At 38.4% G+C, this 19,499-nt stretch overlaps 1 protein-coding gene across 2 annotated transcripts in view; it reads left to right on the plus strand.

Moving 5' to 3' along the window:
• moxd1 (monooxygenase, DBH-like 1) overlaps window positions 1-17,693 on the plus strand; it is a 205,526-nt gene extending 187,833 nt beyond the window's left edge. For both annotated transcript variants that reach the window (XM_059981577.1, XM_059981576.1), the window contains exons 7-12: window positions 3,684-3,850; window positions 5,155-5,346; window positions 6,543-6,602; window positions 10,846-10,988; window positions 12,199-12,367; window positions 17,423-17,693. In XM_059981577.1, coding sequence (XP_059837560.1) covers window positions 3,684-3,850; window positions 5,155-5,346; window positions 6,543-6,602; window positions 10,846-10,988; window positions 12,199-12,367; window positions 17,423-17,575 — 884 coding nt within the window. In that variant the 3' untranslated portion in view covers window positions 17,576-17,693. The remainder of the gene's footprint in view (window positions 1-3,683; window positions 3,851-5,154; window positions 5,347-6,542; window positions 6,603-10,845; window positions 10,989-12,198; window positions 12,368-17,422) is intronic.
• The last annotated feature ends 1,806 nt before the right edge of the window (window positions 17,694-19,499 follow it).

The following is a 19,499-nucleotide window of genomic DNA, read 5'->3' on the forward strand; positions in this document are numbered from 1 at the left end:
GACTAGCATGAGAGGGCACAGGTTTAAAGTGCTGGGGAATAGGTACAGAGGAGATGTCAGGGGTAAGTTTTTTTACTCAGAGAGTGGTGAGTGCATGGAATGGGCTGCCAGCAGCGGTGGTGGAGGCAGATACGATAGGTCTTTTAAGAGACTCCTGGATAGCTACATGGAGCTTAGAAAAATAGAGGGCTCTGGGTAACCATAGGTAATTTCTAAGGTAAGGACATGTTTGGCACAGCTTTGTGGGCCAAAGGGGCTGTATTGTGCTGTAGGTTTTCTATGTTCTATGTTGTAACTCAACAGGCTAGGCAGCATCTATGGAGAGGAACATACAAAACATACATGTTCTGGACTTGGTGTTGAGTGCAACCACATGGTACATATAGTCACCACCTGTACCTTTTATACACTACATTTCACTTAGGGCTCATCCATCTTCTTTACAACTGTAAATAGTTTGTCTGATTACAAAATAGAAAATACAGACCATGTACCAAACTCATATAGTAAACTTAGAATAAATGATGTTGAAATTTTTAAGGTATCTGTGTGGTAATAGATAATAAGTAAAGCTGGAAACCACATAAATTATGTCAAGGCAAAAATGTCAAAATCTATTGCAATACTGTACAAAGTGCAAGATTTCTTAAACCAGGAATTTTTGTATACATTATACTGTTCACTTATAGTCCCATACATGACTTACTGTGTAGAGGTGTGGGGATATACATACAAAACAAATACAAACTTGATTTTTCTACTCCAAAAGAAAGCAAGCCATATGCATTGTAAATAAGACAAGTTATAACGAGCCAATCAATCCACTATTTATTCAACTAAACATTTTAAAATTCAGAGATTTCGTAGATTTTAAAATAATACGAACTATGTATAAAGTAAAAAATGAACAGTTAACATGAAGTATCCAAAGATTGTTTAAAATGATAGAAAGTCAACATGATTTGAGAGCAACGTGTATTTCAAAAACAAAGGATAAGAACAAATGTAAAACATCATTGTATTTCAGTCAGAGGGGTGAAATTTTTGGAACAGTTGTAGTGAGAATTTTAAAACATGCACCACACTTAACAAGTATAAAAAATTATTTTAAAATAATTTAATGAACAAATATAAAATACATGATTTAAAATGAATGGGAGTAATGTAAATAAATGATACTTGGAATTGGATTTTGTGTTAAAAGATAATGAATTTTTTTGTTTTGATGTGGTGATTGACACCAAATAAGTTTTTGTATAAGTAAGACGGGTAGGCGTAATAAGCTTCAGCTTACACCCTTTCTGTCTGTTTTAAAGATTTTTATTATTTAATTTTGTTTCATGAAATCATCGTTGAAAATGATGCTTTTTGTTATGTTTGTACTGACTGAAATAAAATTTCATTCATTCATTCATTCCATTGGAGATATCTTTGGGTATTAGTGAATATGCAAACAAAATGATTTGCTTTTATTATTTGTAATCACATTCTTAAAATGTCTCAAATTAAATTAAGTATGATTCCTATCACATGCAGATTAGCTTTCCAACAGTTCTGTGAATTTCCTCCTAGCATCTGAACCGGGTTATTCTGTCAGGAGATAACTCCAACCTAAGTGCATGTGTGCATGGCCTGTGTTGATAGGCTCGCAGTTAGTGAATTGTGATTGAGTTTATGGATAACTTCACTGTTGATTGACAGATAATTTCAAGAATAATTCATCAGTACTTTGGAATCAAAATACTTCATTCTTCACAAGGACCTAATTTTGGTGTCCAAAGTTTTCACACTGTTGACACATTCTGAAAAGAAATCTGAGTTTGGAAATCTTGTTTGAATGATCATGCATCTGGGATGCATATGTGCACTTTATCACTTCAAAAACATTTTTAAAATAATATTTATATTACTTAAATATCATTTTAATAGTTTCAGAAAAATTATGTAATTGAATATTTATTGACAGTGTCTTGAGGCAAAATTCTAATCGTTATTTAGATCTTCTGAAATTTGGACACATTTCCTCTGAAAGGCAATGGAATTTGCATAGTTAACATGTTAGTTGCATTGAGCATAGATTACAATCAAATTTATGGCTCTTACTGGAATCACACTGACCCTTATAAAGAAGCAATTATTTGAATAATTACAGCTATATAAAGTGCTTTCAGTTGCTGAAAGGGGTTCGATATACAAAAAGTATCATAATGGGAAAGTTTGATGTCGATTTTCAATGCTCCATTAGTACACTTGGCTAAGGAGATACCTTTGATCTGGTAGAACATGTCAGAAAATTATGGAAAAAAAGCACTTATGAGAATAGGAAGAATTATTGAAAAAGTAAGACAGCAGGTGGCTGGAAATTATGTCACAGACTGTAAGGTTCTGTGCTAAATCCCAGCCTTCAGGCAGCTGAGTGGTGAGGTGGATCATAGCTAGTAGACTCTCCAGGTCCAAAGGTGTAATGATCATCCTTTATGTCTCTTTTTTATTGCAAGACACTGCTGAAACCAATTCCACAGGTCTGCCCCCTCAACGAGTTGCTCAACAGTGATAGAACTGGCCTTGTTGCATACCGTTTTGCAAAGGCAGTGCGTGGTCCAACAACTGGTGCAAGTGATTGTCTTAGACATTTTTATCGTGATTGCAAGACTCTGTCGGTCACTGGTAGTATAAAATACTGCAAGTCCAGTGCACTGGTTCATTGGCAAGTCTGACGGTGGGTGAGCTGAATGGTCTTGGTTGTTGCTTGGCCCAGACGCTTGTGCTGTGCTGTCGCCCTTTGCAGCTGAGTAGAGGAAACGCCAGAGGCAATGAGGAGGCAGCAGAAGCCTCTGTGGGCACACTGGAATCTGAAGTGGATAGGGGGTTGGCCACTCCCATTGGTACTGCTCTGCTGTGTTCCCTCAGTGGAAGACAAGCAAAACCACGACAACGTTGAATACACAATCAATCTACAGGCGATGGCACTCACGGATGAGCTATTTTTTTTGTGACTGTTTTTCTGCTATCCTAACTATATGTGCTATGTGCTGGGTGCTGTTGGTAATGTGTTTTGAATCTTGGCCCCGGAGGAACACTGTTTCATCTGGCTGTATTCATATACATGGCTGAATGAAAACTAAACTTGAACTTGAACTAGAACTAGCTGTAAAGAAGATGGCCTCAGTGTTGGAGCCACTAGTAGATGGTCAGTGGGGGAACCAAAAGGGGAAAGTAGTGAGTGGAGGGGAAGCGAGTAAAGAGAATGAAAGAAGGAGAGGATCAGCTTGAGCAACAATATTTGAGGAAAATGGTATGAACAAGATCATGTGTCTGTGTTTAATGCCCAATTATATCAGACATCCTTGCCATCAGAATGAAAGCTCACGCTGTCAACGCTGAGTGATGGCTGGAGCATCATGATCACCCCACATTAAAATAATTCACATGAAGGCATCTTTTACTCTTAATAACTCATCTGAAATCATCCTCTTCCCTAAGGGACTTGCCAAGAAGAAGTCTCATATCATTAGCTTTGTAGGACAACAATCTGTCTGTGAAATATACTTAGATATAAAGAGCGTGGTTACTTAATGAACAAAATATTGAAACAAAATAAAATCATTTCAATGAATTTCTTTAGTCAGATAAAATTGATCGTCAGACTTCAGTCTTAGATGAACTATTCCTTACTTCTATAGGATACGTGGACAGCTCTGGTTTGAAACTAATCTACACACCTGTGTTGAGGAAGAATGATGCTGGAATTATTGAAACTGGTGTCTGGGTCAGTCTTTACCATATGATACCACCTGCTATGTCAAGCTATCTTTCGCAAGGTCACTGCAGCATGGAATGCCTACACGAAGTAAGCTTGCATGTTTTCCTGCAAGTTCTTTCATTCTGAACTGTTCCTGAGTCAAACAGGCCTCTTGCTAACTTTGTATGATGCAACTGCACTTCTTGTAGCAATGGAGAACAAACAGATGTGTTGCTAAGTTATGAGTTGCAGCCTTGCAACTAAATAATTGGGAAGCAATGACTTTTTATTTTATTGTGCCAGTGTGATGCTTATGAAACTAAATTAGTACCATATTTATGTATTTATTTCATATCATACTTGTTTTGGAATTTTATTGTGCATTGATTTCCCATGTTTGTGCTATTGAATTTATAACTACAATTTTTTCCTTTTTAAAATTACTAATATTAAAATATTACAAAATTTATAAAACATCACTACTTTAATATTTAAAATAAAAATGTATTTAGACAAAATAAAAAATTGGAGCAGGAGGAGACCAAGCAGTTCCTCACATCTGCTCCAAATTCAAAGATATCTTGCTGGATCTGCCCTTGGCCTCATAATCCACAACCCCTGCTTGACCAAATATCAGTTGCTAATAAGAACAGCTGCTTCTGTCCATCTTGGCCTTGCATATCTTCACTGGCCTTGCTTCCACAGCACTCTGAGGTAGAGAATCCCAAGAATTTGACTCTCTCAGGGTAGAAACTCCTCCCATCTCTTAACCTTAATTGAGCAAACCACACAGTGCTGGAGGAACACAGCAGGTCAGGTAACATCAGCGGAGGGAAATGAACAGTGAATATTTCAGGTAGAGACCTTTAGTCAGGACTGTAGTTGCCAATTCTAAGAAACCAATTGCCGCTGCTGTTAACCTGGCACGTGTAGATATCCTTGTGTGATGCACCCTCCAATCACTCCAGTAATGATGTTGCATAAAGTTGAAGAAATGCATTCGGCCCTTTATTAGCAACTAGCAAAACGTACAGTCTTGAAGCAATGCAATTAAGCATAATTAAGTGTAAATTAGCAGTCAACAAATGACATGACACCCAGTGGTCTCCAGACCAAACTGCACAGAACAAAACACACTAACGTAACTTATTCTCTTCGCTATTACCATGACCCCGCTCATGTAACTACCATAATAAACAGCAACACAGAATACAATGCAGGCAGAAAAGAGATGCGTGGCTCCTACAAGGACTAAGGAACAGAAGTTGATAGCCGACTCAAAGAGGTGGAAGGAAGGACTGTTTCAAAAGCTGCAAAATCCACAATTTGTCTTGAATTCTGTAGAAGTAGTCTCATTTATTTTCAGTGTTGGTGCATTGCCTATTAAATGAAAAAGTGTTTTTTAATTACAGGCTTTGTCTCAGGAAAAGGCATCTGGGATCCATGTATTTGCTGTCCTTCTCCATTCACATCTTGCAGGACGAGCCCTGAGAATACGCCATTTCAGAAATAGTGTAGAGCAACCTCTCCTTGCATATGATCATGAGTTCGACTTCAATTTTCAAGAATTCCGCTATCTGAAAGAGGAGAGAGTTCTTCTGCCGGTACATGAGTACTTGTTTTGAAAGCTTTCACTGTACAGGCATTGCGTCATATATAATAACCTGAAAGAAATATTCTCCAAACATTTATTACCTACAGAGAAGAAATTCAAGTGAATTAATTTGAATGATTGAACAAAGAGTCTCTTATCAAAAATACTTGTCTTAGGAGGTGGTATTATTGTGATTTTGGAGGTAATGCAAAATATGTTTTGTTTAGTGATTAGAGTGAAAGGCATTGGGTCCAGGTCACACCTGATTCTATGGCATTTCATCAGAGAGCATAACTAAAACCATAATATTACATACCTATCGACAGAGATTAATGACTTTCAGAAATAAATACTTGCATGATACATTACCATTTACCCATCTAATTAGAACCATAGAACATCACAGCACAGAAACAGGCCTTTTGGTCCTTCTTGGCTGTGTCGAACCATTTTTCTGCCTAGTCCCACTGACCTGCACCTGGACCATATCCCTCCATACACCTCTTATCCACGTAACTGTCCAAGTTTTTCTTAAATGTTAAAAGTGAGCCCGCATTTACCACTTCATCTGGCAGCTCATTCCACGCTCCCACCACTCTCTGCGTGAAGAAGCCCCCCTAATGTTCCATTTAAACTTTTCCCCCTTCACCCTCAACCCTTGTCCTCTGGTTTTTTTCTCCCCTAGCCTCAGTGGAAAAAGCCTGCTTGCGTTCACTCATCTATACCCATCATATTTTTATATACCTCTATCAAATTCTTCTATTGACTGTGAATAAATCTAAAAGTCCAAAATACATCAATTAGGAATGAGATTTTCTTTTCTAGTCACTAACTAGCATGCACACAACAAGATAAACTAGCGAACTGGTGCAGATAGGTTTGTAGTAATTACTCGATTCACTATTTCCTTTCGCGTAAGTTCAGAGTCATGAGGTAGTGTAGATATTCCAACTAACCTTACTGAGGAATATACATGTAGCATATCCAATATCTCTCTTTCAAGGAACAGCATAGCTCGTATAAAGGGAATATATAGCTCAACACCTGAATAACCTTGCTTTTAATGTTATTTCAGGTTACTTAAAAGTTTACTTTAAATACATACCTATCTTACATTGAAGAATAGTGTTGCATCAAATGTACATTCTGAATGTTCATTTTAATCTGTTATAACTCTTAACCATGAGCATTTAAAATGTCTTGCAGGGTGACAGCTTGGTGACAGAATGCCAATATAACACCAAGTCCCGCAAGAATATGACCTGGGTAGGAAAATAATTAATTTTATGACAATACAATCCTCTGATACCTCAGGAAGTAATTTTTGTTCTTTGGTTTAAAACTGATGATTAGTTGCTAATATTTTACAAGAAAATAATGTTATCTTTATGTGTGTTTGTGAATGAATAAGTGAGACAGTCAGACTTACAACCAAACAATAACTCATAATTTAAAAATTATACTGTCATTATAAGGCTGGTGATAAAGGTTTTTTTTAAAAAAAAAGCTTTCACTGTATAGGCATTGATCCAAGTAACAATAAGATGAGGGAGTTTGCCCCTGTCAATCCACTTCATCACCTCTTCAGAAAACAAAATTATATTTATGAGTTCATGATATCCCATGCACATGTCAATGATCCCTCATCAGTCACCACCTTCCCAGGTGCTTATAGGTCCTGACACCCCTAATAAATTTCCCACTCCTTGCTGGTCTGCATTTCCCTGGCTTGTTCTTGCAGCCCTTCTTAAAGAAACATTCAACATTGTTTAATACCTTCTGTTGGCCAGTTTTCCATTTCTGACCATTCATTTTCCAGAATTCTCCATTTTTTTCTTTTTTACATTTTTTTTTCCAAATTTTCACTATGGAAACTTGAGAATATCTAACTCATAACGTGCCTTCAACCATTCAAGAAGACAGCGGCTAATTCCAAATACTTACCTTCATCCTTTATCTCGCAAGACATTTAATATTAGTATTTACTGTATATTTGTATTAGAAGTTGACATTTAATCCAGAACTTAATGATTGATATTACGTGCAACGTTCACACTGACATTCAGTGACCCTGACTCTAAGTTGCTTGTTAACAAAACTAAAATCGTGTTGGGTAAGGGGAGCTGCTAAAAGCTGCCAGCTCTGGACATTGAAAATCAAATGGAATGCTGGAAATAAGTCAGAGGGTATCCACGTAGAGAATTTGGAGGACTAACCTTTCGAGACAAATGTTTCTCTAGCCAAAGAGGTCACCTGACCTGAGTTTTTCCAGCATTTTCTGTTTTTAATTTAGTGCAATCACATGCAATTTCCTCAATGTTTTGCTCAATTTCAATCCTTATCTGAGAGGAGCTGCCAGATCAAAAGCTCAAACTTTAATACAAAGGGTAACAAGCATGTACAGTATTCAACACAAACAACAAAATCCTTGTTTCTTACTATTTCCTGCTTTTGCTTACATTCCTTGCTGCTTTGCTCCCCATGAACAATAGAAATTCAGCTTAATTTGTCACATGCACCGTACGTTCTGCCGTACGGTGAAACATGTCGTTTTGTGTCGATGGTCAACATAGTCCAAAGATGTGCTGGGGGCAGCCAGCTACTGTTGCTATGCTTCTGACATCAACACAGCATGCTCACAACTCACCAAAACTAACCTTGCATCTTTGAAATGTGGGAAGAAAGCTGTGCACACGAAGAAAACCCATGCAGTCATGGTGAGAACATACAAAATCCTTACAGACAGCAGTGGGAATCAGTGATTGCTGACACTATACAGTGATTCAAAGTACAGTCACTATCACAGTATACAACCCTGTGATTTGTCTTACCCCACAAAGCAAAGAAAAACTATGGAACCCATTCAAAGCAAAGCATCAACCTTTACAGTCCCCACCCTGCCACATGCAAAAAAGTACAAATCGTGAACCAGGAACAAAAAAATGAGCATAAAACACAGAATATAAAGCACAAAATTGAAAGATTCCAGGCACATTGTGCTAACTGCTACACTACCATGTCACCCCTTAAAGTTAAATCATTTTGCATGTTAATCTAGACCATCTGAGTAGTGTCATGAATATCGATTTCTCCTTCCAGTGAACAAATTTAGCATTGCCAAGTAACCTATGCAATCCATGTTAGGGCGAAGATGAGAGTACGTGGAAGAAGCCCACGTGGTCACAGCCAGAGTCTGAAATCTCACACAGAGAGCAGAGGTCAGGAGTGACCCCACGTTGCTGAAGCAGTAGCCAACACCTCCACTAGCTGAACCACTGGGCTGTCTGAATTGGTTACTGAGGCAGCAGCCGGGTTAACATTAATTATGTAGAATTGATCTAGCTAAATTAAATTGAATCAAAATATTTATATTGTCAGCCATTTTTCTCATTGATTAGTATTGGAATATTGTGATCAATTCTGAATGTGGAAGTTTTAGATAGGGTGCAGAGAAGAGATTTACCAGGATGTTGCCTGGATTAGAGAGCATATCTTATAGAACATAGAAAACCTACGGCACAATACAGGCCCTTTGGCCCACAAAGCTGTGCCAAACATGTCCTTACCTTAGAAATTGCCTAGGGTTACCCATAGCTCTCTATTTTTCTAAGCTCCATGTACCTATCCAGGAGTCTCTTAAAAGACCTGTCGTATCCACCTCCACCACCGTCACCAGCAGCCCATTCCACACACTCACCACTCTGCGTAGAAAACTTAGCCCTGACATCTCTGTGCCTACTTCCAAGCACCTTAAAAGTGTGCCCTATTGTTTTAGCCATTTCAGCCCTGGGGAAAGCCTCTGACTATCCACATGATCAATGCTTCAAAAGGTTGAGAAGGTTGAGCGAGCTAGGACTATTTTCTTCAGAGTGAAGGAGGATGAGAGGTGATTTGACAGAGTTGTACAAGATAGTAAGAGGTAGAGATAGTGGATAATCAGCACCTACTCCCCAAAGCACCAATGACTAATACAAAGTTCAAAGTTAATTTATTATCAAACTACATATATGTCACCATAAACAACCCTGAAATTCATTTACTCAATAAATCTAATAATCATAATAGAATCAATGAAAGACTACACCAACATGGTGGAAAATCAGTGGTGTAAATCCTGAGGCTCCTGTACCTTCTTTCTGATGGCATAAGTGAGAAAAGGGCATGACCTGTTTGGTGGGGATCCCTGATGATGGATGTTGCTTTTCTGTGACATTAGATGTGCTCATTGGTGGGGAGGGCTTTACCTGTGATGGGCTGGGCCATATCCCCTACTTTTTGTAGGATTTTGCATTCAGGGACATTGGTGTTTCCATACCAGCATGTGAAGCCTTAGTCTTCATCACACATCTATAGAGATTTGTGAAAGTTTTAGGTGTCATCCCGAACCTTCAAAGACTTCTATGGAATTAGAGAAGCTGTCATGTTTTTTTTTTCATAATTGCACTTGCGTGCTGAGCACAGGACAGTTCCTATGAAATGAGGACACTGGGGAATTTAAAGTTGCTGCCTCTCTCCGTCTCCAATCTCCCAGTGAGGGCCGGTTTGTGGACCTCTGGTTTCCTCCCCTTGAAGTCAATAATCAGCTCCTTGGTCTTGTTGACTTTGAGTGAGAGGTTGTTGTTGTGACACTACTTAGCCAGATTTTCAGTCTCCCTCCTATATGTTGATTCGTCATCACCTTTGATTTAGCCTTCAAGAGCATATGACTTTACTGTGGTTGGAGAGAAGTATGGGGGGGGGGGGGTGTCAGAGGTAGGATTTAGACATGGTGAGTGGTGAGTGCATGGAAAGCTCTACCAGGGGTGGTGTTAGAGGCAGATACATCCGGGATACTTAAGAGACTCTTAGACTGGGGATATGGATGAAAGAAAAATGGAGAGCTAGGTGGAAGGGAAGGGTTAGTTTGATTTTGGATTAGAATAAACAGTTGGCACAACATCACTGGCTGAAGAGCCTGTACTTTTCTGTGCTATTGATCTACGATTTTAATTAAGCTCCAAATTCAGAAGCCTGCGCTGTCGCAGTGGATCCTACGAGAAGTCCATAAGCAAAAGATCCCACTACAAGTGAAGCTGGTTGTCAGCGTTGAACTTCAAACCATCCAGAGCAGCGTGCAAATTACATTATTTCATCTGACATCCTTACATGTACTTTAGATAGGAGGCCACAGTCTGAGTTTTCCCATCTTGTCCACGTTCTTTGAGATTGCCTGTGTACTTTTAAAATAAGCAATTCATCTAATGGCGCTGAATTCAATACCTACTCTATTATTATATTTAACTACTTGATTAATAATGTAATTATTTCTACAAGAGCAATATTGTACCTTGGATTAAAATCATGATGTTACACATTGCTTATGTGAAATGTAGAGTGATGCAAGTTGTATCTTGTTTTAGCTGTAGTATTGGCTAATTAATGGAATTTGGAAATTCCAATATGAGATTATCTATCATATGCATTCTAAAATATGGTGAAGAAGCAATTAAATGTTCTTCTTCTTTTACAGGGTGGCCTAAGTACAAGGGATGAAATGTGTTTGTCATACTTGCTCTACTACCCAAAAATAGATCTTTCCCGATGTGAAAGTCTTCCAGAAATAGCTCCACAGTTGAAGTTTATCGGAGTGAAAGAAATTTATCGACCAGTCATGTAAATATATTTATATTAATCTACAGTGCATAAGTATGTATCTCAATATTAATAGCTAATTGTGGCAAATTGTTTTCTACAGATTAAATATTTTGATAACAAACATCATACAAATATTATTAATTTTAAATAACAATATTTTGAGGAATAATCTGAAGGAATGTTCACACAGTAAAAGCTAAAATAAAAACAGACAATAGAGTTAGAAGGTAAAGACACTGCCTGATAAACTTCCTTGACTAATTCATGAACAATTTCATTTGGAACTGCAGAAAGCTTTTTCCATTAGATGCAGAAGTTCCCTTGGAAATCACATTGAATCTCACTTCAAGCACCATGTATCTAGAGTTTGTATGTCATCCCTGTGACTAGATTTCTTCCCATGTCTAAAAGATGTGCAGGTTGGAAGATAAATTGACCACTATAAGTTTCCCCAAATATGTACAGTAGGTGAGTGGTAGAAGCTGAGAAAGGTTAATGGGAATGCAAAGACAATTTTGAAAAAGGGATTAGTGTAAATTGGTGCCTGATAGTTGTTGCAAAAGTTGAAAAAGAGATATATTAATGTTAGTGATTTTTAACTTGAAAGAAAAGTTCATGATACCTATTTAAAAACTGAAGAGAACCTATATACTGAATGGACGTATGGGAAATAAATTCAACAGTAACAATAATTCTTTTCTAAAAGAGATGTGTTACTTAGTTCATACTTTGTAAAAATATTCTGTGCATTTGATCTTAAAGTAAATTAGGGATGGTAAAACTTACAGAAAATAAACTGAAACAATTGGATTTTAATTGAAACAACAACGAAGTTTATAGTATTATGTGAGCAATGACAGCAGCAATGATAACACTTTCCCTCTTCCCCACATCCTATCTCACCACTGACAACCTCAGTTGGTTCACTTGCTGCTGAAAGTGGATGCCCAACCGTATTATCCCTCCTAAAACTGCATTGATGAATATACTCAACACAAGTGTTTAGCTGGGGCATATGCAATTGTCTTTCACTGGGCAATTTTTATAATTTCATAGAAAATGTTTTGAAAGTAGTTTTATATTAAAAATAATGAAATTGATTGTCATGCCATTAACATGAGCATGCTCTGCAGTAACCATGTATCCAAATGAATGATGTTGTATGTGATTATAGAAACAAAGGAAACATTGCCCTTTATGGTTATGTACACCTTTTTCTTGTATCAAGGACTTGGCCATTTATCATAAAAAGCCCTAAGAAGTACAAAGACCTTTCCTTCACTGAAGCCATGAATAAATTTAGATGGTCTGGAAAGAAAGGAAGGGAGTTTAACAACCTTGTGAATGGAATTGAGATGAACATTCGGTGTGCTAAACATGATCAAAGGGAATGGCAGGTGAGTATGTAATTATTGACTTTTGACTATCACTTTAACTGAGGTTATACAGTACATGAGTAAAGATGGACAGGGGCAGCTATTTGAAGGTTGATCAGAGTCTGAGACTCCATGTATGGGAGACATATGAGCTGGATGAACACAGAAGCTTATGACAAATACAAATACACAGAGCTCAGAGCTGAAACTTTGAAGTATAACTGGTGCAGAGATGAAATTTTAAAAGTACATTAACTGCGAAATAAACTGACAGATGAAATTTAAGTAAAACTTAAGCTGTTCCATAGTGAAGTGAAAGTATTTGAAATGATAAACTTAAAGGGAGATGAAATATTAAGGGGTCGAACATTTTTAAAAAGTAAGTGAATTGGCATGTCTGACCTCTCCAAAATAATATAAGTTAAGGCATCTGGGAAGGGGAGACAAGAAAGAGGAATATACAATAAATTGTATTATTTTAAGTATGAAGGAATAGGAGGATTTTGAAGTGTGTTTGTCTACAACTCTTTGAAGGCAGTAGGCAGTAGATCAATATTACCTATACCAATAGGTCTGTATCAGAGTGGTCCTGGGCATCCATCTCTGATATCTCCACATTAGCACAATCTGCAGTTTGCTCTTCACTACCGTTATATTCCCATCTGTGTTTTAACTCATTTTTTGTAGCTTTTAGGATCAAAGGGCCATTTTCTTCCTTCCTAACTGCCTTCATTATTCTATTGAACAGAAGACCTTATTAATACATTATTTCCAAGGCCCTTGCCCTACTATGTCAGAGATAGCTCATTTCCATTCCTCCTGGTATCACACCTCAACAGTCCAATATCAACTTGTTTTCTTTCATTTCCAATTCTGACAGTTGTTTATTGTGTTTCTCTGGAGTTTTTATTTTAATTTCAGGCAGTAGATCGGGTTACTAAGAAGGCATACATAAGATGCTTTCTGGGGCCTAAAGCGATGAGGTCAGAAGCTGTAAGTTTATATTAGAACTGTATTAAGGATTAGGCTACATCTCGAGTACTGAATTGAGTTCTTGCTACCAGACCACAGGAAAGATACGATACCAGCAGAGAAGGCATAGAGGAGATGTATGAGGACATTACCAAGAATAAAGGAGTGGCAGAGATGAGGAAGAATTAATTAAGTTTAACAATTTTACAAGTCTAGAAAGAGTAAAATCTTATTTTACTGAGCAGAGGGTCCAGTAACCAGGTGGCATAGATTTAAAGTTAATTGTTGGAGGGAATAGAGGAGGATTGAGAGAAAAGTATTTTGTCAAAGTTGTGAGAACTTGGAATTCATTAATGGAGGTAGAAAATTTACTATGTTTGAAGTATCTCGATGAGATATAGATAATCTGTAAGTAATCAACACACAAGTCAAAAGAGATTTATACGTTCAAATTAATTTTAATATCAAAGTGCTAATGTGTTACCATATACCACCTTGGCATTCATTTTCTTGCAGGCATTCACAGGAAAAAAATAAATACAATAGCCAGCAATATTCTGTGGGCAGCTCACAGAATCGTAGTGCAGAACAGTGCTTCAGCTTCAATTACAAAACATCTGTCTATGCTGTAGCATCTTGAAGGTCTTTTCTTTAATGTTTATTGCAGTAACATGGCAAAATTGTGATCAATGCATCAGTGTTTTCTGGCCAGTTGCAGAAAGCGAATGACAGTCTAATTTCTATGACAAATTTACGGTTTTAAAAGTGAATATTTGTTAACCTGCCTTAATACATTAGATATGGAAGTGAGACTTGCAGAAAATAACCATCTTGGCTGAAGAGGCAAGTACATGAAGGAGGCAGAGACAGGTGGGAATTACAGAACCTACAACTATGGCAGCTTTTGCCTGCATAAAGTAAAATTTGGGGATAAACAGGGATCCAGATCAAGCTAATTTCCATAGAGCTGGAAAAGAATGAGAGACAAACATAGATTTAAACCTAGAGAATCTTAAGACCCAGAAGCAAGAGTAAATAATTAAAATGAGTGGACAGGTCAACTGAATGGGCAAAAATCTGGGAATAAAGGCTGGAAGGTTGAATGACTAAAGCCTAATCTTATGTGTTGACTATTCAGCTTCTGTCCTTACTCCACCATTCCACAAGATCAGACTGATCTTTTACATTAGCATTATTTTTCTGCACTAACTGTATGCCACTTTATTTCCTTAATACATTGAAAAAATACAGCAGACTGTCTTGAGTATTCCTGATGACTTAACCTTCTTGGATAATGAGTTTTAAAGATCTTCCCACCAACCTCTGGACAGAGACATTTTTGATCACCTCAGATCTGACTGGCCAAACTTTGTAGCAGACTTCTGGATTCATACCCCAGCCAAGGAAACAAATCAAATCTCTATTTACCATATCAAGTCCCAAAAGAATTTTATACATTTCAATGGGAACCTCTCTTATTTATGGCAATACAGGAAGTACTTAAGATTTTTGTAAAGTAATCCTATCATCAATTCTTCCAGTTCTTGTTTTTCCCATTCTCTTGCAACTGCTTCTCACACTTGCTCATCGACCCTTTTGATTCTTTTGCCAATTGTTTTCAATAAACTGATTTACAGTAGCCATAAACTCCCAGCAGATTTGCCGGATATGGGATGACACTGTAGTGGTCAGCAGAAATCTATTTAGCTCATAGAGCAGATATGCAAACATGTAACTAGAAAGGGATTTTCAGCAGGTTGGGGTGAAATGGTCAATCTGTCCTAGTGACAGCGGTTCTCCACTGTCAACCTACCTGGTTTTGTTCAGATACTATCCTGATTTGCTCATAAAATGCTGTTTCTGAATTCTGGAATGCCATATTCAGAATCAAATTATTACTAATAATGTAACACTGTGAGGATACAACTGTCAAGCAGAAATATGTTTCTGTTAAAATCTGGATGATCCTCCTCTCTCTTGTATGAAAATGCAAACTTAAGCAATATTGAACATACTTGTTTTTTTTTTAATGGATCCTCTGTAGAGTTTGCAGTTTAGTCAGAATGCAGAATCTTTAAGCCTGTTTGCTTTGTGTTTGATTGCGGCAAACAATACAAATTGAATAAAATCACAAAATGCTGGCAGAACTCAGCAGGCCAGACAGCATCTATGGGAGGAGGTAGTGACGACATTTCGGGCCGAAACCCTTCATCAGGAGGGTTTGTCTTACACAGACTGCCAGTTCACATTCAAATCAAAACTAACAAATCAACTTGTTTATTAATAGGCTTTGAAGCTGATCGCATTTAGACCTATTTATCCATTTATTCTAAATTGGAAAGAAAAAAAAACTGAATGGAGTGGCATAGTGAACTAAAGTTCAAAGTAAGATTATCATCAAAGTACATATACATCACCATATACAACCCTGAGATTCATTTTCTTGTGGGCATACTCAATAAATCCATAATAGAATAATAACCATAATAGAAATCACAGCCATAAGATGCAGGAGTAGAGTTAGGCTGTTTGGCCCATTGAGTCCGCTCCATCATTTTAACATGGCTGATCCATTTTTCCTCTCAGCCCCAATATCCTGCCTTCCCTCTATCTGCCCTGACCAATCAAGGATCTATCAGCCTCTGCCTTAAATATACATAAAGACTTGGCTTCCACAGCTACCTGTGGCAATGAATTCCACAGATTGACTATTCTCTAGCTAAAGAAGTTCCTTATCTCTGTTCTAAAATGACACCACTCTGTTCTGAGTCCTCTGACTTTCCCACCAAAGGAAACATCCTCTCTATATCCACTTTATCAAGGCCTTTCACCATTCAACAAGTTTCAATTGGGTCACCCCTCAGTCTTCTGAATTCCAGTGAACACAAGCCCAGAACTGTCAAATGCTCTTCATATGACAAGCCATTTAATCCTGGAATCATTTTTGTGAACCTCCTTTGAACCCTCTCCAATTTCAGCACATCCTTTCTAAGATAAGTGGCCCAAACCTCCTCACAATTTTCCAAATAAGGCCTTTGTAATTTCTCAGCATTACATCCTTGCTTTTACATTCTAGTCCTCAAACCAATGAAAGAATGCACTAACTAGAGTGCAAAAAATACAAACTGTGCAAATACTAAAAGAAAGAAATAATAATAAGCAATAAATATTGAGAACATGAGATGAGTCCTTGAAAGGAAAGAAAAGTGATCCCCTTTGATTCAAGAGCCTAATAGTTGAGGGGGAATAACTGTTCCTGAACCTGGTGGTGTGAGTCCTGAGGCTCCAGTACCACCTTCATGATGGTAGCAGCGAGAAGCGAGCATGTCCTGGCAGGTGGGGGTCCCTGATAATGGATGCTGCTTACCTGCAACAATGTTTTGTGTAGATGTGAAAGCAGTAGAATCTCTGTGATGAAATAAGAGTATGACGAAGATTACTATCTTTAACCAAAAACAATTTGTCTGGAAATGATCATACAAGTTGTTTTTTTTGCCTGTCTTAAGCACTTCCTGCCCTTGGCGCAAGGACCTGGAAGGTGATTACAGGTCGTCCCCAGATTACAAACACCCAAGTTATAGATACTCCATACATACAAATGAATATTGGACAGATGGAGATGGATTTACCAGCTGCTACAAAGCTGCAGCTATCTTCTGCCAGATGTAGACAGGGCGTCTCTGCATGCCTTCCCTTGCCATACATGTCCCTGAGACACAATAATCAGGGGTTGGGCCTGACTGAGCAGAATCAATCACTCACTGAGTCAGTGATGCTGACTGGCAGCCAACCTTCTCACATCTGCTTGCCATCTCATCACAACCATCTCTGTGATCCTCTCCCAAAAATTGTTTTTGTTCATTTCTGGACTACAAGCTGTTCAGTTATGAATAGTTTTCAGAAAGAGAACCCCGTCACAACCTGTAATTGAAACCACTTAAATTTTGTCATCGTTATTTACAAACTAGTAATGAATAGCATTGATCTAAAGTATTGTTGCAACTTACATGTGGATGTTTCAGTAACTATTGCACCTTCTTTGTGCTCCATATATTCCTATAAAGATGAGCATAATAGATCTGAAAACAATTCTTCTTTTAACAGGTAAATGGCATACCAATATTGCCACCAGCAATAAAGCCTTGGGAGCCAAAAATGGAGCAACAGTTGCCCTGTCGGACAACGTGTCAATGCTATCATCCACTCCTTGTACTTATGTCACTCGCCTTGTGTGCTGTTCTTACTGCAGGAATGTAATTCATTTGTGTAAACTTAAAATGCATTGGATATTTTCATATTTAAATGCTTTTCATGCTGAGAATGAATTTGCACTATCACCTTGCAAGATAACTCTTTTCAATAAAGACATTTATACTCTTGAGAACTCAGTTCCACCGTGTGTAAATGATGGCATTGCATACAGTTGTCAGTCAAGTCAAGTCACTTTTTATTGTTATTTCGACCATAACTGCTGGTACAGTACTCAGTAAAAATGAGACGTTTTTCAGGACCATGGTGCCACATGAAACAGTACAAAAACTACACTGACCTACGTAAAAACAGCACAACAATCTGCACTAGACAACAGACCTACCCAGGACTGCATAAAGTGCACAAAACAGTGCAGGCATTACAATAAATAATAAACAAGACAATAGGCACAGTAAAGGGCAGTAAGTTGGTGTCAGTCCAGGATCTGGGTATTGAGGAGTCTGATAGCTTGGGGGAAGAAACTGTTACATAGTCTGGTCGTGAGAGCCCGAATGCTTCGGTGCCTTTTCCCAGATGGCAGGAGGGAGAAGAGTTTGTATGAGAGGTGCATGGGGTCCTTCGCAATGCTGTTTGCTTTGCGGATGCAGCGTGTAGTGTAAATGTCTGTAATAGCGGGAAGAGAGACCAGATGATCTTCTCAGCTGACCTGACTATTCGCTGCAGGGTCTTGCGATCCGAGATGGTGAAATTTACAAACCAGGCACTGATGCAGACAATAGGTGCAGGAGTAGGCCATTCAGCCCTTCGAGCCAGCACCGCCATTCAATGTGATCATGGCTGATCATCCACAATCAGGAACCCTGTTCCTGCCTTCTCCCCATATCCCTTGACTCTGCTACCTTTAAGAGCTCTATCTAACTCTTCAATCCTGCAGCTGCTCAGGATGCTCTCAATACAACCTCTGTAGAATGTGATGAGGATGGGAGGTGAGAGATGGACTTTTCTCAGCCTTTGCAGAAAGTAGAGATGCTGTTGGGCTTTCTTTGCTATGGAGCTGGTGTTGAGGGACCAGGTAAGATTCTCTGCCAGGTGAACACCAAGAAAATTGGTGCTGTTTACGATCTCTACCGAGGAGCCATTGATGTAGGGTGGAGAGTGGTCATCATCGGCTCCTCGGTAGAGATCGTTAAGAGCATATTGCTCATTGTTCTCCTTGCAAGTGAAGTTTTGGGGTCGTGGGAGGCTCTGTGAGTAGCCAGGACATATTATTGCAGGGTATTTGGTAGACTTTACTGACTACAGCTTGATGGAGGGAATGCTTGTTTCAGATACCTAATGGAATACAATTCTATGGAGTTCCTTTCATCCTGCCTACTGTACTCATTGAGACAAGCAGAGTACAGTCAAATTTACTTTCCTGATTTATGCCTTACAGATGCTGGGATGGTTTTATGGTGTTGAGAGGCAAGCAATACACCACCATATACCCAACCTCTGACCTCTTTAGCAGCCATGGTATTTGTCTGGCTGATGCAGTTGGGCTTCTCATCAATGCTGGCTTTCAGAATGAGGCTTCATCAATGGGTATGCCTTTGAACGTCAAGGATAGGCAGCTAACCTTGCTGGGCTTCATGGTTATTACCTGGCACAAGTGTCAAATCACACTTCTCAGCTCATGACTGCATTTCGACTCTGCTGAGCTGCATCAGTAACTGATGTTGCAGTTGGAATTGAATATTATGTCAGTTTGAAGCATTCTTACCCTTAGCCTTATAATTGTCATCAATGAAGCAGTTGAAGCTAGCTGTATCTATGACTAAAAGAACTCCTGCCAGAAAATTCTGAGGTTGGAAAGATTGACCTCTTTTTTACAAGGTGCCGCTCTGCCCATTAGATTATTTTCCCCCTTGCTCTCACTTCATGTCTGGAATGGAGCATGTCTGATCGACATCCTGGCAAAGTTCAAACT

Source organism: Hypanus sabinus, chromosome 10, assembly GCF_030144855.1.
Source record: "Hypanus sabinus isolate sHypSab1 chromosome 10, sHypSab1.hap1, whole genome shotgun sequence".
Lineage (NCBI taxonomy): Eukaryota > Metazoa > Chordata > Chondrichthyes > Myliobatiformes > Dasyatidae > Hypanus > Hypanus sabinus.